Raw genomic sequence first — 22,172 nt, forward strand, 5'->3', positions numbered from 1 at the left:
TGTTGTGTGTGTACAGGCTGGACTATGGGTGTCGCTTGGCATGCTGATACTGGGCTACTTTGTAGTCGTTCTCACCGTCTTGTCCATCTCCGCTATCTGCACGAACGGTGTTGTGCAGGGTGGCGGTGCATACTATATCCTCATAGTACTGCAGGGGGTTATAGGGCTGTTACACGCCCGCTTGTTTGAGGGACCTATCCCCTCTGCCCTGACTCACTTGTGAGGTCTGCATTTGACACTAGAATATAATGGGCGAAGTGGTGGCCCTCCGATGCGGACGTCTTTGCTCGATGTGTTCCTCAACACGTCGGGTGATACGGCCACGAATCCGGCTAACATTACTTTTTGTACTGCTGCTAATGCTGCTGATAATGCGAATGCTGCTGCTAATGCTAATGCTAATGCTGCTAATGCTAATGCTGCTAAGGGGTCATCGCATAAGTTTTTTGTCGTCCCTGAAACGAATATCATTCGTCTGGGGGAAGGGGGTGCGAGGCAAAATCGTAAATCGACCGACACTGTACACTGTACATGTACATGTATGCGGTTTTCGTCGTCTAGCATAGCAAGCTGCGTTCGTTTCAGAGGGAGGGGAGAGGGGCTGGGTACGAAATGAACGGTGTTCGTTTCAGGGATGACAAAAACTTTTGCGACGACCCTTAAAGCAAGTGAATGTCAGTGTCAATAACCAGCCACTGCAGTAAGAAAAACCCACAGTGTCCGTATCAGGCCCTAGACCAAGGCATGCATGCTGTGTGCATGTTTGTATCATGCATAGACCCAGGTAGACCCAGGTATGCGTGCTGTGTGCATAAGTCACCTGTCCATGAAGACTGTATCTCTGTGCATCATGGTGACTAATGACTTTGTGGGGCTGGTCACTAAATGCAGGTTTTTGCAAGTTTTGCTGCACCACGATATTGTCTTGTGTAGCAGCCTGTTCCGAATACAAGCCTTATTTTCAAGGCGGGCCACTGCCTTTTACAGTAGGCATGGCTTTGGCTGCATACGTACCAGTCATGTACCTGAAGCCTTGAAGCCTTGTTTTCAACTTGTACAGGAATGCCCCGAGGATTTATATGCACTATCACACTTTTTATGTACAGAAGCAACTGAATTGCATGTGCTGGACGTGTGCATTGTACATTGTACACAGGGTGTACTCACCCCCTGTGCATTGCGATGTTGTTCTTGCTGATGGCGCTGCTGCTGCTTTCCTTGACCTTGATACCTCTCGTACTTCTCATATCACGATCGTTGGGACCGGAGTTTGGTGGCTCCATCGGTGTCATCTTCTACTTTGCCAACATCTTTGCATCAGCCCTCTACATCATAGGTATGTACTGTGTATGTAGTAGTACATGTATGCAAGACCTTGCTTATGCAGCAGGAGAAGAGGGCAAGAAGGCGATAGTTGCAACTCTGAGTCCCAAGTGCTGTACAGTCATTATTAAATCACTCTGATCTGTAAGGAGATTTCATCTCTTCTTGCTGTAGGTCTTCTTCTAAATACTCACATTACATGTACTAGCTTGTGAAGTCAATTTCATGCCTTATTGTTATATGCTATTGTTGTCTGTTTTCAGGTTTTGTTGAGGCTTTCGTGAGCTCATTTGGGCCTGGAGGTGAACATGCTGGTAAGCTATGTCAATGTTGCAGCTTGGTTTTGATTTTGATCGGTTTATTGCTTGCTGTAATGAACTGTTAACATGCTCAGCTATTACCTGAAGAAAGAGTTGAGTGATTGCGTGGAATGAAAGCCGCACCTCGAGGCTTTTTTGTGTGTGGAAAATGGGCCTCTCTTTCTGCCCCCTCTCCCCCCCCCCCCTCTCTTCTCTCTCTTTTTCTCTCTCTCACTCTCACTCTCTCTCTCTCTCTCTCTCTCTCTCTCTCTCTCTCTCTCTCTCTCTCTCTCTCTCTCTCTCTCTCTCTCTCTCTCTCTCTCTATCTCTCCCTCCCTCTCTCTCCCTCTCTCTCCCTCTCTCTCCCTCTCTCTCTCTGCCCTCTTTTTACTTCCCATGGTGACAGCAATGTGTATGTCAAAATAATATGGTGATTATTGTGGCTTTTTGTGGATATGTGTGTCTGTGTGCATGTGGTTGGGAGTGTGTGTGTGTGTGTGCTCGTACGTGTGTGTGTTTGTGTCTTCATGTGTGTGTGTGTGTGTGTGTGTGTGTGTGTGTGTGTGTGTGTGTGTGTGTGTGTGTGTGTGTGTGTGTGTGTGTGTGTGTGTGTGTGTGTGTGTGTGTGTTTGCATGTATTTGCATGTATGTGTATGTGTGTTTGCCTGTCGGTATCCAGTTCTGCCAGGTGGCTATGGTTTCAAGTTCTTGTACGGTTCCGTTGTACTGGCGTTATGCTTGGTTGTCTGCCTTCTGGGAGCTGGTAAGTTAACATGGGCCTGTGTATGTCTATGGGTGGGTATACATGTGTGTGTGTGTGTGTGTGTGTGCGTGCGTGCGTGCGTGTGTGTTGCCAGCTAGTTCGGTTGGTAGGTACACTTATGCCTGATTGCGTTGGGTCTGTTGCCAACAGGCTCGGCTGCTTGAAGGTGTAATGTTGTACCTGCCACCTTTGTTGGTTCCAGGGTTCATATACTTTCTATTTGAAGTATACATACCTGTCAACCATGGACTGCTTCTGGCTAGATTAACTCTTTGTGTAATCAATGGTTCTAGTGAAGCTTTTATCAGATCCACTCTGATTTAGCCACTCACACTAGTAGCAAGTATTACCTTCACTGGGGGCAGGGGTAACTGCAGTTGGATCCCGGGACGGATACCCTGATGCCGTCAATCCTTTTTCTGCACCTTGTCCTCACCCACTTACTGAGGTGTGGTGAGCCCATAAGTGGGGTCGTTTTCAAGTCCACCCAGAGTTTTGGGGATTTCAGGGGGTGTCGGTCGTTGGGCGGTTCAATAACCAATTGAGTCATCTTTCCAAGATTCCTTTTGAGTCTCTCTCCCCTCTCCCGGGGGGACTCACGTGACCAGTTTTGGTAGTGAGCAACAAGTACGAGTACAGTGTGTGTGTGTGTGTGTGTGTGTGTGTGTGTGTGTGTGTGTGTGTGTGTGTGTGTGTGTGTGTGTGTGTGTGACCATGGACTGCTTCTGGCTAGATTAACTCTTGTGTAATCAATGGTGCTAGTGAAGCTTATATCAGATCCACTCTGATTTAGCCACCCACACTAGTACCAAGTATTACCTTCACTGGGGGGCAGGGGTACCTGCAGTTGGATCCCGGGACGGATACCCTGATGCCGTCAATCCTTTTTCTGCACCTTGTCCTCACCCACTTACTGAGGTGTAGTGAGCCCATAAGTGGGATCATTTCAAGTCCACCCTAGTTTGGGGATTTCAGGGGGTGTCGGCCGTTTGGTGGTTCAATGGCCAATTGAGTCATCTTTCCAAGATTCCTTTTGAGTCTCTCTCCCCTCTCCCGGGGAGACCCACGTGACCAGTTTTGGCAGTGAGCAAGTACAAATGTGTGTGTGTGTGTGTGTGTGTGTGTGTGTGCTTCCCAGTAGGAGCACACACAGTCTGTGTTTGTATAATTAGGTATACGAGCAGGCTAACAAATGGTCTGGTTGATTTCTGTGTGGATATGGTGTTATGTTCATATGGCAGTGTCTCTGGTGCAATGGTGTGTGGCATATTCTGTATTTTCGACAATGCTGGCCGGGGCGCTTAGTAGTTTCCGAGCCCTAAACTTTCACCCAATTTATGGTCCTTTCGGTGGGGGTAACGACGTCTGTGTGTCTCTATGTGTGTATGTGTGTACAGACCTCTTCGCCAAGACGTCATTCATAATCTTCCTGCTGGTCATGACCTCCATCATGGCTGTGTTTGTAAGTGACAGGTGTCCGTGTTCTCTCGTGTCTGTGCCTGCGTAAGATGGCGCTCAGCCGTAACTCCATGCACATCAGACTCTCCACTGAATAGCTATGTCATGCTGTAGCCTTTCCGGTGTTAGAAGGGCACGTGTATTTTATTTTTACAGAGAGATCCTCCAGTTTGTTAACTTTTGATTGAGTTTACCAGATGTGCCAGTGGCCGCATCAGGCGTATATTTATGAGACAAACCCGTTTTCACACAGGAACAACGTGTCTTAGTTTTATAACTCAATCAGTCGACTATCAAACCGTTTCCCACTGTCGACCCAGTAGCACCAGCGGGGACTTATGGATGGAGCAAAAATCAGTACAGTCCGATATATACATCTATGGAAAGGCATGAGCAAATGTATTTGCAATGACACCTAATTCTTGGTGCCAAGTTATCAATGGAGCTCCAAAGGGTTCAGTTGTTGAAACGCTTCCCCTGAAGTGACAAGTGATATGGTGACTGAGCTACATCTATGCCTGTTGTCTTCAACTGGGCGCCTTTTTTCTCTGCATTCGACTTGCTTATGTGAAACAGGTGATATGGTATCGTTAGCGCTAAATATCATCGCGTGTCTTTCAATAGCTTATTGCATATTGGACTGTTCCGACTGTCCTTGCTTCATTCCCGTGTGTCCGCTGATGAGAATAGATCGAAACGCTCCTCGAAAGTTCTTTGATAGTTGAGGTTTTGTTGAGTCCGAAGAAGGACAACTGACGACGTCTTCTCCAGACATTACAACGGACAACGGGAACAAGTTATTGGGAACGACATTTATTATAGACGACGAGACAAGAGACCAAGACGAACCAAACGACTGCGTTGTGATTATTGAGCACCTGACACTGTGATAGTTGAGTTTTGATAGCTGACTGGGTATTGAGACGTTGCTGTGTGTGCGCTTTCATTGGAGTGTGTAAGCCGTTGGAAACAGGCTTGCTTTGCCCAGCATGCGGGCTAGATGTACATGTAGTGCTAAACCCTGCTTGCTCAATTGCTCAAGCTGACCTTTCCTTTCTATGCAGGTGAACACCTGCATAGAAAGGAAAGGTCAGCTTTCTGTGCACGATGGGCCCATAGGGTGGACTGATGCACGGCGCTGTGACTGTGCTGCTGTGTGCGCTATGACTGTTCTGCTGTATACATATATTAACTGTGTGCCAGGTCTACTCTGGTAGAGTTGTGTATCTTTAATCCGCTGGTGGCATTCTATCTTGCTCGCAATTACTATATTGGTGAATTTGTACATTTTAAAAAGAACGTACGGGGTCACGTGTCCAGGCTGCTGCAATGTTCTTACTTGAAGAGAAAAGAGGCTGGGCCCTTATTTTCATTCCTCTGTTTCCGAGTGATTGGTGTATCTTAGTACGATGTATCTATTTTAGTATCCGTATGCTTTTCCATTCTACATATATCGTATACGGAAGCCGGGCACTGCGACGATGCCTAGCCCCTAAGCATGCGCTGAAACGATGAAAATTGAAGAAACCCAATAAAAAAAGTTATTGTTTAGCAGAGTTGCAGCCTGTGTCAATTTTATTTTCTCAGTCTGGCCGTTCTTTGGCGAGTCTTCCAAGCCTGAGTTACTCTAGTACTCTCTATACTCACTGTACATCTGCCACACAATAGCTCTTGTACTGTGGCCAGAATGAAGCCCATCGCTGTATTTTCCTAGTTGTTATACAGTGACTTAACGAATGTTGCGGTTCTGTGCTCTATCCGTGCGTAGATTTCCTTTGGCACCAAAGCGCTCCAGCATTACAATGTCGGCGAGGAAAAGTACCCGTGCAGTTGTTGCTATGTGAGCTTCCTGTGGCACCTGCCTCTCTGTCTGTCTGTCTCTCTCTCTCTCTCTCTCTCTCTCTCTCTCTCTCTCTCTCTCTCTCTCTCTCTCTGTGCTTCTCTGCCTCTCTGTCTGTCTGTCTCTCTCTCTCTCTCTCTGCTTCTCTGCCTCTCTCTCTCTGTCTCTCTCTGTCTCTCTCTGTCTCTCTCTCTGTCTCTCTCTCTCTCTCTCTCTCTCTCTCTCTCTCTCTCTCTCTCTCTCTCTCTCTCTCTCTCTCTCTCTCTCTCTCTCTCTCTCTCTCTCTCTCTCTCTCTCTCTCTCTCTCTCTCTCTCTCTCTCTCTCTCTCTCACACACACACACACACACGCGCGCGCACATTCTCTCCTTCACCAGCATTTGGCCAGTACAGGTGTACACTATAGTGATCATCATCAAGTGCACAGCACTGTTTCATCTTCTAGGAGGTACTGCTTCGCAAATGCACAGCTCAAACATCATTTTTTCACTGCTTTGCTGTCTTGGATGGCGACTGAGAGTGCTGTGTTTCTCCTTTGCTGCAGGCACCACCTGGTATGTACTTCAACATGTCCCAGCCCAACTGCACTGTCACTCCGGTGAGATGTTCCCCGTATAATAAGATGAAGTGCGTTTCACGTGGTACATGTAGCTTGCACTAGTGAGGTTAATACTGACTGTCTAGTACTAGTAGTAGTGTGGGCTACTGAATCATGGAGGATCTGTCATAGGTGGCGGTCTGGCACTATTGATCACGCAAGAGTTGATCTATCCAGCGTCTGGCAAAAAAACCCGTTTGCTGGCGCGACGTATCCCCTCACCTCCACCATTACATACAATACAGGTGTTGCATCTCACCCCCACTGTTACATGGGTGTAGCACCTCCTCCTCCTCCCCCCCCCCCCCCCCCCCCCTCAGCACGTACATAGAAGTCAGAAGGGTTGGTTGTGCTGTGTTTTAAAGAGAGTTCTGCCCCCGGTTACTGAGCACTGTTTGAACTGCGGAAGTTACCTACAGTGTAGCTGCATGTGAAACTTGAAACCAGCATGAATGTATGTACCAGCATGAACCCAATGCTGTAGACAGCAAGCTGTTTCGGCCATAAATGCCTCATCAATACAGCTACGAGCTAAATAGGCCGAGCTACCAGCCATGGTGCAAAGGAGGCACCACAGACATTAAGATAGCTCGTCGCTCTAGCGCCAGAGTGCTCAAACTACAAAAGTAGCGGGCATTGCGCGATGCAGCAGCACTAGAGCAGCCTACTGAGAATGCTCAACAAGGCGAAAGCCGAGGAGCGTGATACCCAATGCTGTAGACAGCAAGCTGTTTCGGCCATAAAGGCCTCATCAGTACAGCTACGAGCTAAATAGGCCGAGCTACCAGCCATGGTGCAAAGGAGGCACCACAGACATTAACCCTTTACTGTCCGTACATACAAGCATCGATCCAATGGGATCGATGGGGTAGGCATTTTGAAATTATCGTAACTTGCTCAAATCTAGGTCTTTTGGAGAGATCGAAATATGTAGGTCGAAGGGAAAAGTCTCAGCTGTCGCCTCGAACAATTCCCGAAGCGATACGAAGAGCGGTTGCTGAGTTATCGCACTCGTAATTCAGGTCCTGGGAAATGTGCGTTCAGAGCGCGACGCGCTTGTCGACAGCTGGGATTTTCCCTGTTTACGTCACCTGTTGGCAAGGCTACACCGATTCAAATTCAAAAGTAGGTTCCCGGGAGTCTCTACGAAAATATTTGAGCTCGATACGAGCAACAGGGGTGACATGGTGGATTGAGATCGATCTCGAGCGTGAGCTCAGCGCTGGTGCGCGTTCCCTGGCTTGCAGCGCTGGACCAGTGCATCCTGTGGCGCCGAGTGTGGGCTCATTGCGTTCGTCTCGTCAAGACCTTTCCAGGATGCCCAAGATCGTGGAAATTGTCAAAGTCCAACCAAAGTTACGGCTTATTTTAGTTTCAGATTTTGTGGCTGCGTGGGCTTGTATACATTTTAATCGGACAGTAAAGGGTTAAGATAGCTCGTCGCTCTAGCGCCAGAATGCTCAAACTACAAAAAGTAGCGGGCATTGCGCGATGCAGCAGCACTAGAGCAGCCTACTGAGAGTGCTCAACAAGGCGAAAGGCGAGGAGCGTGATACCCAATGCTGTAGACAGCAAGCTGTTTCGGCCATAAAGGCCTCATCAGTACAGCTACGAGCTAAATAGGCCAGCATGAATGTATGTACCAGCATGTATGTACCAGCATGAATGTATGTGTGTGGCAGGTGCAACAATACACCTTCAAGCAGCTGAGCCCACTGATTGCTGACAGCAGACTCAACCACTATCTACGATGGCGGCACCATGTGTGACCCACCAACCACACCAGTGGGCACACACACATACACATGCACACACATACACACACACACACACATTTACACACACACGCACAAACGCATACGCATGCGCCTGATCTTGTCTCGCTGTGTACCGTGAATTCATCATGTCTTTTCTTTGGCTCTCCTTTGGTTTTCATTATAGCCGCACGTGGATCCTGAGTGCACATCGCAGTGTTTTTACACTGGTTGGAATCATACCACACTGAAGGGAAACCTGAAAGTAAGAGTTGTGTTTGTGCAGTGTTGCTAAAATGAAGTGCCAGTACTTGCTTGGAAATACTGGTATCACTTTATCTTCGGCATACTTTAACCCTTTATCGACGAATTCGATAGAAGAACCGGACGCCTAGCTTTACACTGCACCTAGATGGTGTGTGCATGTGTGTGTGTGTGTGTGTTTGTGTGTGTGTGTGTGTGTGCGTGTGCGTGTGTGTCACTGTGTGTGTGTGTGTGTGTATGTGTCTGTGTCACAGTGTATCGTGTGCGCTTGCATGTTGCGTGACAGGGCGCGTTAAGGGCCAGGTGCGCATCCTTCGCTTTGCGGGTATTCACCTGTGTCACAGCTAGGTCTTGTTGATGACCTACCTGTGTCTACATGTGACCTACCTGTGTCTACATGTGACCAAGAGTACATAACCCCAAGAGTGTGCAACTGCCTGCACAACCTCTATGCTGTGCTGCGACGGCAGAACTTCACATCACGTGACATGGTTCAAAAGGTTATGCTGGCAAACAGTGCAAAGTGACCACAAGAGAGTTGTACCCAAAGCTGGGCTGCGTACAACCCAGTATCTATCATGCACTAGAGTGCACGGGTTCATCACGTGATGTGAAGTTCTGCCGTCGCAGACCCCATAGCTGGAGTTGCACACTCTTGGGGTTATGTACTCTTGATGTGACCTACCTGTGTCTACATGTGACCTATCTGTGTCTACATGTAGGCAAAGATCAGACACAGCGGAGAGTCCTGGGCTGAGCTCTCTTGTTTCCAGGGTGTATGCACGTGCTGCTGCTGCTGTAGTTTGTAGTTGCATTGTTGCATGCTGTCGATTAGGCTCAGTCCCATAGACCAAGCTGGTATGGTAGCAGCATGTCATGTTTTTTGTTTGTTTTTGTGACACCTTTCCTTTTCCGTGTGTGCGGTGTGCGTGCGCGTGTGTGTGTCTGTGTGTTGTGTCAATAGGCTGATTATGATGTGGACTATACGACTGGCGTAAAGCAGAACTTTCAAATGGTTTTTGCTGTTCTTTTCAACGGATGCACAGGAATCATGGGTATGTTGTGTGTGATATCCTCGTCCTGGACGTGAATGTGGAGTCTCCACTCTGTGTGGGACTTTCACTACGATTGTAGTGTTGTTTATCTCCCTTTTGCATGCTTGGTGTATGATGTAAGAGCTTTGATCATGCTAAGTAAAGGTTGACGCCGCACACAGTCACGATCGCTATCATTTGACGTTGACATGGACTCTCACTGTGTTCAAGGTTAATGCCCGTATTTTTGTCACAAAATCACAATGGAAACTGATTGTTGTACCGAGTCACTTTGAAAACCGTCTGGTTAGAAAATCAAGATCGCACAAAGCACAGCGTGTTGTTTTACGAGCACACCTAACTCTGCACTCTGCTGTCCAGAAAGCGCACTGCTTCTCCGGTAATGTCAGAATCAAAGCAACCAGCTCGCCAGCGTTTGTCTGGCGCTGCCAAGTTTGCTCAAATTTCCGTCTTTTCTCGCCTTTTCCACCGCTAGTCGGCAATCCCATGGAAAGGCCCACGATCCTGACACTGTATTTCTGACGTAGTGTGGCCAAGGCCTTATTGTTTTGTCTGGTGAGTTTTATGTTGCCATGTGAACTTGAAGTGACTGTGCCCGTGCTCTATGTCCGGACTACTGTAGTGTCTGTGAGGAGCGTTGTGTGTACCTGCCTTCCCTTCATATGCTACTAGTATGGCATGTCTCAATTCCAGTACCTTGTCCATGATGATGATGTAGGTGTTTCCTCTATCAACCATAGTAATTATTGAGTGTGTGTGTGTCTGTCTGTGTCCGTGTGTCTGTGCTTGTGTTTGTGTCCATAGCTGGTGCCAACATGTCTGGTGACTTGAAGAACCCTAGCTTTGCCATCCCCGTTGGCACCTTCATCTCTCTGGGATTCACCTTTGTCGTCTACGTCATCCTGAGTAAGTTGCGACAATGAATAGAGTGCTGGGGGGGGGGGGGGGGGGGCTACTGGTAACATTGCAGTGGTATGCACCGAGTTGTGACTTAAACCTGAAATGTTGCCTAAAATAGGCTGACCGCTTTGATCGGACACTAAAGAGGTTTCGCACGGCAGGAAACGTGACAAGGACGGCCGCAAGGCTGCTCACGTGTGTGACGCGCATGAAAAAGAGCTTTCGCAGCAGGTGAACCTGCACACCAAACACACTGATCAAGTTCTCGAAACTCCTCAGTTTTGAGCGCATCAAGCTACAAAATCTGTAATGAGTCCGTTCCACACGCGTGCTACTTGCTGGCTATAGCTACAGGATAATTATTGACTGAGAAATATGTCGTTCAAGAAGCTCGTCCAGCCGATTGCAGCTGGCGATTCGCGTAAATGGAGGCGGCTTCTTCCATCAGCTAAATGTTTTCATCCATTTCCTCGGCATTTCCGGACTGGCGGTGTCGTCAGCTTGAGTCAGCACGGTGCTTAGTGACAATTTTCACCGCTCGCTCGCGCAATGTTCTCTCAGTCGCTCTGGTGAAACTTGTCTCTTTGCTGTTGTTGAGTGCCGTCGTAAACTCTCTCCAACATTTGGAGCCGTAGTTGAAACAGTTGCCTGTTTCACAGCCGACAGTCGCTTTCATCAATAAGTTGTCGTCTTTCACGGTGAAAATCACCGTGCCTGCTGTCTCAGGTTCAGACGCTGAGCTGGTCTGCTGCCGGCGATGTTCAGGCGGATGAGAGTGTGGCATAGCTACACTAATCTTACTTCCACTTGAGCTTAGAAGCTAGAAGTCAACCACTCAACGTTAGCTGCCGTGCAGCGAGGGAATCTGAAAATTTATTTGACCGCTTGCACTTCATCCAGAAGAATCTCGTCGTGCCCGGTTTCTAGCATATCAGTAGAACAGTAGAACCCATCTTTTATGACCAGTAGCAAATGGCACGAACTGTGCCGTCGTCGATGAGGCCCCAAACTTGCAAGTTTGTTTCCATTACTTCACTGATGACATCATACATACCCAGCCTTGCTGGAGTGATGTCATCAGCATGCATATCGAGGCTTGCTGGAGTGAAGTACGGTCTGGTGAACGGGTGGCTCTCCAGCTGGTGACCTCACTGCTCCGTAAACCAAATCAGTGTGATATTGAAGATCACGCTCAAGGCTGCTTTTGATCGCCCAAATTCCTCTGTCGTTTCACGCAATTGATTCGGATATGAGAGCCACCTCAGAAGACCCTCCATGCCGCTCCAAGATACTCAGCATCTGCTTATCATCTTCGCTGGAAATCTCAGGACAGCCACCAACTATTCTAGCTGTGCTTTGCTAAAGAGGAAACGGCTGATGCCAGTCTCTGCATCCAGATCGGCTAAAGGGATCCGGCCACCAATGGCCTGAACCGGTTGAAGCATCCGTTGCTTCGCGTCATCCTCAACGGCCACGAGAAGCAGCAGCAACTCCGTTCGGTCCAGGTTACCTTCAGCAAACTCAAGGAGGAAAAGCGAGTCCCACAGATCGACTTGATCTGCAACGAACGCAGCCATTGATTATCTCAAAATCTCCAGCCCTCAACTGCTCATGGGTGTTTTCCATACTCGGAGAATGCAGAGGTCGAAAACATGAATGCTGCACGCAGTTTTATGGAACAGACTCAGTTAGTAGTGGAGTACCCGCTCGACTTTGATCAATGCAGGAGCCCATGATTGCAACATTATACTGTACAAGTCATGTAGGGAGAGGGATACGCGGGGATCCATACATGCAGGGTGATTGATGTACGGGATTGTGTGGGTGGAAGGGAAAGCACACACAGCCATAATGAAGGGTACGGAAGCCAAACAGTGGAATGCTATGGTTCTAGAACTTAAAATATCACTGCAACATTCCACCAGTGATAATCTCCTTTCCAGTCACCAAACATACCTCTAGCTATGATTGTAATAATCCGAGTACTTCGAGTACGAAGAAAAAAATTAGAAAATGGCATTGCACATGATTTGTGTTGCACCTGACTGATTGTGGTACGCCGTTTGGATGCCCTGGTTCGGGTGTCAAATTCCGAGCGCACACTCTACGAGATATTCTACTCCAGATGTGCAATGTGTGCTGTCACCTGCACCTTGAATGCTCCAAATTTTGGCGCTACACTTGGATCTCTCTCTCTTACCCAGACCTCAAGGTTACGGGCACCTCGGTCTACCGGGCTCCCTATGGGTGGACTTTCGTGACAATATTAGGCCATACGTTTTTATTTCTATGTTTCTCGTCACCTGAAAATCTAAAAGCGTATGCGAGAGGTGGAAAAAAATAAAAAAAGTTTATTAGACCTGTGTTCACACTAAAATCCACCAATACACCATGCAAAATAGCATCCATAGTTAGCAAATAGTATGTGGTAGGAGCTTCTGTCACAATCTGAGCATGTGCAGCTAGATTGCGCACAAAACATGCCATCCTTGCATCATGTGTCGCGCAGGCCAGGCCACATTATGTACATGTGCATGAGTGTGCTGGTCCCCACATGCACAGTCAGTGCAGCACAGTTTTTTTCTTTTTTTCTTCAAGACTCCGGAATCGTATGCGGGCGGGTGACGAGAAACATAGAAATAAAAACGTGTCGCCTTACTACTCTTTTGCCAAGGTTTGTGGAGATAGGAATGTCGTATGCCAGATCTCTGGCCCTTCATCATTGAAACGTGTGTGATTCAGAGTTCCGGGCATTTCAAAGTTGTGGGCAGGGCTTGATCCCAGACCGGCCGGATTAGAGAAAATGAGTGTATGGGGTATTCAGGGAAGGGGAAAGGGCATTATTGGGGTATTCAGGGAAGGGGGCGAGGTCATTATTGAGGTATTCGGGGGAGGGGCGAGGGCATTATTCCCCGCTGCACATTATGTTCCGCCAAACACGGAGAAGAACAAAAACAAAGCGGTTGGTGCTCACCCGAATTGGACACGAACCACACTCTCTTTTTCCCTTGGTGCTTGCTAGTCCTGTTCACTATGACTGTTTTTGAATTTATTTTATTGCTGCTCCTGTTGTTGTTGCTGCTGCTGCTGCTGCTGCTGCTGCTGCGCCTGTTGTTGCTGCTGCTGCTGCTCCTGGTGTTGCTGCTGCTGCCGCTGCTGGTGTTCCTGGTGGTTGTATTGTCAGTGTTCTTCTCAGCGTTCACAGTAACCAGAGACATGCTCCTGTTTGACTACGGCTACCTGGAGGTAATTTGATTTTGTTGTCCTTAAGCTTTGAGGAAATGAAGCCCCATACCAATGCATGTCATTAGTGAGTATCCATTCCCATGGTCTGGGTCCTGGAACACATGTGCGCACGTGCGCGCACGCACAGGTGGGTTTTTGTGGGACTTCTAATTCGGTGTAATTGGCCAGCTTACAGACCAGACACTGCTCTGCGGACGTATTCACTGAGCGATTCCACCTGTACTGCTCCTGTCTTGATGAACGTACCTTACAGTTATGCTGTGTGCTACAAACCTTATTGTGCCGTGTGTTTCTTGATTGTTCTTCTGCCACCATCCTGATTATGCCGCCTTCATCCAACACCATTGCCCCTCTTCTCTACAGCACATCAATAGTGTGCCACCACTGGTCACCATGGGGATATTTGCAGCCACGCTCTCCGCCGCTCTCAGCACTCTGATAGGTGAGTGACCGGGGGTCATATTGCAGGGCACTATAGTGCGTTTCAAAAGTCCAGGCCTCTTGTTTCAAAACACCGTTAGGCCAGCATCTATACCACATAAAATGTGTGATAACTTTGTGCATAAAATTTCCGAATTGGGCGTTTGTTGTCCAATCACTTAGAAATTTATATGAGAAAAATTGCGGAAGCTGCCTGAGCAATATTCCGGAGAAATTTCTCAAAAGCCCAAACCTAATTTGAATTACCGTAATGTCGCGTATAAAAGCAGGTGCTTACGGCCGTATACGCCGATTTCAGTGCTAGGCTTCTATTCAAGTCAGGCTTCTATTCAAACCACGTATCTCTATGTATGTCAACACTAAACCAGGCTTATGTGTTGACAGTGTATCTTAAAAATCAGGCTTCTATTCAAAACAGGCTTCTTATACAAGACACTACAGTATTCGAAAAAGTCTAGAGGTCTATACTTTTGAAACGCACTATGGGGCGGGTATGTCCATGATAGAGGTGGAGCAGGTATGTCTCAGTGCAGAGTGGGGCAGTGGAATCTCTATATTTGTGTTTTAGTTCCTGCACAGTGAGATTACGGATCGTGAGTTGCCCTTTTGGCAGAGCATTGTTGTCGTCAACAGTTCAGATACACTCAGAAAGTGGTGGACACCACGCAGCTGCATTGTAAATAAAAGGGGGTTCTGACGATAGGTGACTGGCCCGAAACGTCATAATTTCTTGACGTCACTAATAAAAGAAGTTTTCATCCAACGCATGCACCAAGAGTGAATAGCAACTGAATAGAGCGGTTGTCAGTTGACAACCCCCCCCCCCCCCCCTTATTTAGTTTGGATACAGCTTCTTGTTTTGACAAGTGAAATCCTGACTCAACTTCTCACTCAAGTGTGCTGCTGACTTTGTCTGGGAACATGTTTCACGCTCGTGTTGCTCTACTCTCCTTTTCCTGTGGGATTTTCCTTTCACCATGTCTGATACGATACTGATGCTGAATCTGGCCTTTTGTGCATGTACCTATTGGTATTCAGGATCGTCACGTGTCTTGCAGGCCCTGGCCAAAGATGGCTTGTTCGGTGAGTGTATACTTCGTGTGTCGGTGTATGTTTTGTTTGTTCATGTTGTACATGTCTCCACTTGGGCTGCTGCTGCTGCTTCTGCTGTTGTAATGATATCCTGTACACCGTATGGAGATACCCCAGCACACTGTATGCAGATACTCCTGCACTTTGGAGACAGCGTAGTGTTATCTTTTCAAGGCTCGCAGCTGAATTTGGCTATTTGGAATATTTTGGTTGTTTTTGCTAATCCTTGTCAACCAGGTGATCCTGTGCTGGTGAATACTGATCAGACCATGTGTTGTACTGATGACCTTGGTGATGGGGTAGCAGACAACACGTACATGTAGGGATGCAGCTGCCATGCTACTTATCCTCTGCTACCTGTCGTTTACCCTGTGTGAAGTATGCTAGTGATTCTGCTGTGCTGCTGCTGCTGCTTCGATTGTTTTCACTGCTGTTTATGGCGTAGGTCGACTACTGGCGCCGTTTGCCAAGTTGATGCTGGCCAAACAAGAGCCTATACCAGCTGTATTGCTCTCATGGTTCTTTGTCCAGGTACGTCAGGGTGGAGGGCTAGTGTAAAGTTTGTGCTTCTAATTTGTTATGCTGGACTCCATCCTTGATCTAAGTTGGAAGAACAATGTCATGTGTGTGTGTGGGGGGGGGGGGGGGGGGGGGGCTGTGACCAACAGAGGGTGCAGCTGGCTAATGTATTATTGCAATGCTCGTTGTTGTTGTTGTTGTTGTTGTTGCTGCTGCTGCTGATGTTAGCTATTCTCGAGCATTGTGATAGGGTTGTTAGTCCCACGGTCTCCCCTGACCTGCCTTTGTTTCCATTGTTCTCTCCATCCTCTGTTTTTATGTGTAGCTAATCTTGTTAGTTGGCAAGCTTAACGCCATTGCACCAATCGTAACAATGTTCTTCTTGATATCGTACGGTGTGGTGAACTTTGCGTGCTTCGCTCTCACCGTTGCCTCGGCTCCCAACTTCCGGTAAATACCTGTACAAGATCTGTGTGTGCGTTGGGGGGGGGGGGGGAGGGGCAGTTGTGGATGCTGTTATTAGAACTGGCCGGTGCGTAGACCTGTGTAGAGTTGGCCTGAACAGTCGATGCGGATGTTGCCACTACTCCCATGCCATTTGCAGCAAAATATGACTCTGGACATTCCCTATACTGTTGGAAATCACCACCATCAAGATGTTCAATATCCACAATCTTTATGGAAAAGAAAAAGGACCAAGGAACTACAAGTTCTCTATAATGTCCGCTAACACTTTTCTTTTCCATAAATGTATCCTTGGCTCTCCATCCGAATCCATGCATCCACAATCTTTGTTGCCATTCTATCATGTCCCTAACGCACCGAGCAGGGGCGTCCCAAAAGCACAGCACACAGTAAATTGTATTATATCTTCTACATACACTATGCAGCTAACTATATGTCCGCCAGTAAAGTCTCGCATGTTGTCATTGTCTCGTTCACATGCTTTTTCTATGCAGTGTCTGCACCTTTTCTTTGTGAGCTGTGTTTCAATTCTGACTTGCTGCTATTCTGTGTGGCTGGCGGGTTGTTTGTGCAGGCCATCGTTCCGTTTCTTCACCTGGCATACAGGTAAGTGCATAGGACCGTGTTCCTTGTGCCCTCTGCCATGTACTCGTGCTCTAGTACGCACTGCTTCATAGCCACTGTCTACTGTTCTGATGTACTAGTATCACCAACAGTACATAACCCCCCAGAGTGTGCAACGCCTGATCCAGCTCTGCATAGGGTCTTGGTCGAGCGTAATCGGATCTTTGCGTCATAATACTGTACACATCTGAGGGGAACCCGGGGAGTCGCGGGGACTCTCGGATCAAAAATAATGGTGCCCTGCCTCGAGACCGGCCTTGCGCTGGTGTGGAGTGTACACATGGCATCAGAAGATCCGATTACGCTCGACCGAGACCCTATGCAGAGCTGGATCAGGCGTTGCACACTCTGGGGGGTATGTACTCTTGGTATCATGTTACTACTACAGGACTACCATTTGTAATTTTGCACTGATATTGAAAAGGGTTCCTTGCCTCACAACGTGACCGCGAACAGTTGGTAGTTTGGTGTGCTCTCCACACGACTAGACTCATTGACAGAGCACTGTGTGGAGTGTGATAGTTTGGTGTGCTCTCCACACGACTAGACTCATTGACAGAGCACTGTGTGGAGTGTGATAGTTTGGTGTGCTCTCCACACGACTAGACTCATTGAGAGAGCAGTGTGTAGAGTGTGATAGTTTGGTGTGCTCTCCACACGACTAGACTCATTGACAGAGCAGTGTGTAGAGTGTGATAGTTTGGTGTGCTCTCCACACGACTAGACTCATTGACAGAGCACTGTGTGGAGTGTGATAGTTTGGTGTGCTCTCCACACGACTAGACTCATTGACAGAGCACTGTGTGGAGTGTGATAGTTTGGTGTGCTCTCCACACGACTAGACTCATTGAGAGAGCAGTGTGTAGAGTGTGATAGTTTGGTGTGCTCTCCACACGACTAGACTCATTGAGAGAGCAGTGTGTGGAGTGTGATAGTTTGGTGTGCTCTCCACACGACTAGACTCATTGAGAGAGCAGTGTGTAGAGTGTGATAGTTTGGTGTGCTCTCCACACGACTAGACTCATTGAGAGAGCAGTGTGTGGAGTGTGATAGTTTGGTGTGCTCTCCACACGACTAGACTCATTGACAGAGCACTGTGTGGAGTGTGATAGTTTGGTGTGCTCTCCACACGACTAGACTCATTGAGAGAGCACTGTGTGGAGTGTGATAGTTTGGTGTGCTCTCCACACGACTAGACTCATTGAGAGAGCACTGTGGAGTGTGATAGTTTGGTGTGCTCTCCACACGACTAGACTCATTGAGAGAGCAGTGTGTAGAGTGTGATAGTTTGGTGTGCTCTCCACACGACTAGACTCATTGAGAGAGCACTGTGGAGTGTGATAGTTTGGTGTGCTCTCCACACGACTAGACTCATTGAGAGAGCAGTGTGTGGAGTGTGATAGTTTGGTGTGCTCTCCACACGACTAGACTCATTGACAGAGCACTGTGTGGAGTGTGATAGTTTGGTGTGCTCTCCACACGACTAGACTCATTGAGAGAGCACTGTGTGGAGTGTGATAGTTTGGTGTGCTCTCCACACGACTAGACTCATTGAGAGAGCACTGTGGAGTGTGATAGTTTGGTGTGCTCTCCACACGACTAGACTCATTGAGAGAGCAGTGTGTAGAGTGTGATAGTTTGGTGTGCTCTCCACACGACTAGACTCATTGAGAGAGCACTGTGGAGTGTGATAGTTTGGTGTGCTCTCCACACGACTAGACTCATTGAGAGAGCAGTGTGTAGAGTGTGATAGTTTGGTGTGCTCTCCACACGACTAGACTCATTGAGAGAGCACTGTGGAGTGTGATAGTTTGGTGTGCTCTCCACACGACTAGACTCATTGAGAGAGCAGTGTGTGGAGTGTGATAGTTTGGTGTGCTCTCCACACGACTAGACTCATTGACAGAGCACTGTAGAGTGTGATAGTTTGGTGTGCTCTCCACACGACTAGACTCATTGACAGAGCAGTGTGTGGAGTGCCACTACAGTGTAATAGGTGTTGCCACTGTGGCTACTGCTGCCACTGTGGCTACTGCTGCCACTGTGGCTGGTATAGAATGTGCCAATCGTGCTCCCAACTGTTATAGATTATTTTGATGGAGGAAGCGCTCACAAGCCTTGTGCATTGTTGTGTGTGTGTGTGTACGTGTGTGTGTACGTATGTGTATGTGTGTATGTGTGTGTACGTGTGTGTGTGTGTGTGTGTGTGTGTGTGTGTGTGGTTGTTCACTTCCTTGCAGCTCTACTTGGCTTCTTTGGCTGCTTTGTCGTCATGTTCTATATCAATGCGCTGTATGCGGCTGTTGCTGTCGGTGAGTAGAATCTCCATGCCTATCTAGCACGGACTATACATACGCCTGCCGGGTGTGCCGCGCTCTATCTCTGTACATATACAGTGAAACCTATCACGACCGCTCAAGGGACCTTCAAAACATGGGCTCTGTTACCAGGTGGTCTCTTTATCCAGGGTCAATTGCCTGGAAATAGCATCCATTTGTGCTGGTTTCAGTGGTCTTCCAGGACAGGTGGTCTTCCAGGACAGGTGGTCGCATTGACAAGTTTACTGTACCTCACTGTACCTACACATAGGGAATACCGGCACGGCCAATGGCATTCTCACGTTGCCTGATGATTGCGTAAGCATGAAAGTCAGAGTAGCCACAAACTAGCCTTGCTTGCCCGTGTTGTTGTTCTTTGCAACACTGCTCCTATTATAATATCACTGCATCTATACCTCACTGTACCTATATGAGTGCAATGTATACGTATGCAGCAGTGTGACTATGCTGATGAACTGGGAAAGTTAGAGAATTGTAGTGCAGTGAAACTGCAATACTGCAGACAGCTACTAGTGATTGTTTTTGTCATCAAGGCATCAACAGTGCAGCTACGATGTAGACCGGGACTTCCAGCCATGATGATCAAAGCCACAGGCAGGCATTCAGCCTGCTCAATGTACTGCGCTTTTGTAATTGTAGTGCTGTTGTATGTGGGCATTCAGTGCGCTTGAATCACTTTTTGTTTGGACTTTGTGTTTCTTCTGTTAATACTGCTATTGATGTCTTTCCTGCTGTTGTTGCTGCTGTTGTTGTTGCTGCTGTTGCTGCTGTTGTTGTTGCTGCTGTTGTTGCTGCTGCTGTTGTTGCTGCTGCTGCTGCTGCTGCTGCAGTGCTGTTGATCATTCTCTTCCTGTTCATCTCATTCCGTTCACCTGGAGTTCACTGGGGAGAAGTATCACAGGCTCTAATCTATCACCAGGTAAATTGTTTGGTGGTACATGTACGGCTGTTGCTGTTGCTGTTACTGCAGTTGCTGCTACTGCGGCTGCTTGTTTGGGCATGTGAATCCTGTACACCTGAATCAATGGGTTCCTGTTTTTGTTCACTATTGTACTGATTCATGTACCACATTCTAGCTACCAGGTATTGAGCACTGTGGCATTCTCTCGGAGTCCTTTCAGTGGTGTACCGCAAGTACACTTATATCAAGACTTCAAGAGTACATAACCTCCCAGAGTGTGCAACGCCTGATCCAGCTCTGCATAGGGTTTTGGTCAAGCGTAATCGGATCTTTGCGTCATAGTACCGTACAGATCTGAGGGGACCCGGGGAGTCGCTGGGACTCTCGGATCAAACAACGGTGCCCTGCCTCGAGACCGGCCTTGCGCTGGTCCTTATGCAGAGCTGGATCAGGCGTTGCACACTCTGGGGGGGGTATGTACTCTTGCTGATGTCGAACCTAGTACGGGCCTTCATCATACGCCCTTCTGTTGGCGACATGAACTGTTGTGTGTGGGTGTGCGTGAATGGCTGAATGCATACCTTCACGTGCTTTGGAGTATGTGTGCATGGGTGTGAACATCAAAGTTGGTGAGGAGTCTAGGACGCGCACAAGGGCAACAGTTAACATCCTCAGCTGACTGGCTTGCCGAGATATGTCCGGGGCTGTCTGTCTTTATGGGAAAGAAAAGGACCGAGGAACTACAAGTTACGCTATAGATAGTGTGATAGCGTAACATAACTTAGTAGTTCCTTGAACCTTTTCTTTCCTAAAAATTCGTCCTTGGCTCTCTATCCGAGTCTACTCTCGGTCTTGCTGTTATCTTCTGAAAATGCTCCTTTATGAAATGACTGCTAACCATGTTTGTGTGTGTGTACGTGTGTGTGCGTGTGTGTGTATGTGTATAGGTTCGCAAGTATCTACTTCGCCTTGACGTGCGCAAGGACCACGTCAAGTTCTGGCGACCCCAGGTATTGCCATGGCCAGGGCCAATGTAGTGTTTGACGTAGTCAGCTGATCTGATTTTGACTGTACACGTGCATTGTGTGTATTGCGAGCTAAGCTGTTCTGTTAGCATGTGTGACGTTGCCCTCTATGCATGGATTTCAGCAAGAGTGCATAACTTCCGGGAATTTGCAACCACAGTCTATGGAGTCTGAGGCGGCAGAACTCCACATTACGTAACAAACCCGTACACACTATCTGCACCCAGTGCCTGATAGCTACAGGGTCGCACGGAACCCTGCTTTGGGCACGACTCTCTCTCTCTCTCTCTCTCTGTCTGTGGCGGTCACTTTGCACTGCTTGCCAGCGTACTCTACCCATTGACCTGTGTTGTCATACGATATGCCAGACTCTGCTGTCCCAGTACTTTGCTAGAAAAGTATGGGCAGTTGCACACACTCTCTTGATGTAAATCCCAGCCGAGTGATAACTAGCAGTCTTGCCTTGCACGGTGCATGCATATAGGTCAGGATGAACTGATAGTAAGGCTTTCCTTTTCCCTTGTCTTGCATTTCTTTTCTATTGCCCGTTGTGTAGATGCTGCTGCTGGTTGCGAACCCACGCTCCTGCTATCGTCTCATGAGCTTCATCAATGATCTGAAGAAGGTATGTATTTGAGGGGGGGGGGGGACTAAATCAGAGTGGATCTCTGACTTAGCGAAGACTTAGGGGTGGAACGAAGTTCTCAAATTCCCATTCGAACCTTCTTTTCGAAACAAACGACGGTGTCGAAGGATTCTTTTTTTTTCACGGTCACAGAGACGGTCAAAATTCTAGAATAAAGAACCAAAAAATTAGACCTTGTGACAGCCGTATAGTCGGATTTTGCAAGAATGTATAATCAAACAGTTTTCGTGGAGACAGAAATGAAATCAACGCAATAAGTAAAGCAAGTTGCTGAAGGGATGGCAACGAAAACGTTCAAGGAAATCTAACCTGTGCGAATGGTGTGTGTTTTGAATGCGCATCTTGCTTTACTTATGGCGTTGAATGTATAATCAGTAAGACAAATTGCTCGTTTCGCGAAATCAAGCAGTGAAAAGCATGCAATATTCAGCAAGAGGTACGAAGAATGATATTAGAGCACTACAGTGCAATATCCACTGCTATTCAGCAAGAAGTAAGGTGTATTTTATGCAGTGCAGCATCACTCAGATGACAGTTAAGTCGAAGTGTGAATTAATAATGTGGATATGCGGTAAAAACAGTAACTGGCGTAAGCCCATCAGAACAACAACAGTTACTGAG

General features: G+C 47.7%; 1 protein-coding gene across 2 annotated transcripts in view; it reads left to right on the top strand.

Annotated features, from left to right (window-relative positions):
- Nucleotides 1-16: 16 nt before the first annotated feature.
- The window catches only part of LOC135820982 (solute carrier family 12 member 9-like), a gene marked incomplete at its 5' end in the record, with an annotated part of 44,497 nt that continues 22,341 nt past the window's right edge, over nt 17-22,172 (top strand). For both annotated transcript variants that reach the window (XM_065334039.1, XM_065334040.1), the window contains 20 exon segments: nt 17-134; nt 1,241-1,336; nt 1,587-1,637; nt 2,302-2,385; nt 3,783-3,847; nt 5,612-5,683; nt 6,227-6,280; nt 8,222-8,299; nt 9,263-9,353; nt 10,158-10,259; nt 13,438-13,499; nt 13,863-13,941; nt 14,979-15,023; nt 15,478-15,563; nt 15,877-16,001; nt 16,591-16,622; nt 18,881-18,952; nt 19,810-19,898; nt 20,828-20,890; nt 21,462-21,530. In XM_065334039.1, coding sequence (XP_065190111.1) covers nt 17-134; nt 1,241-1,336; nt 1,587-1,637; nt 2,302-2,385; nt 3,783-3,847; nt 5,612-5,683; nt 6,227-6,280; nt 8,222-8,299; nt 9,263-9,353; nt 10,158-10,259; nt 13,438-13,499; nt 13,863-13,941; nt 14,979-15,023; nt 15,478-15,563; nt 15,877-16,001; nt 16,591-16,622; nt 18,881-18,952; nt 19,810-19,898; nt 20,828-20,890; nt 21,462-21,530 — 1,533 coding nt within the window.

This window comes from Sycon ciliatum, chromosome 7 (assembly GCF_964019385.1).
Source record: "Sycon ciliatum chromosome 7, ocSycCili1.1, whole genome shotgun sequence".
NCBI lineage: Eukaryota > Metazoa > Porifera > Calcarea > Leucosolenida > Sycettidae > Sycon > Sycon ciliatum.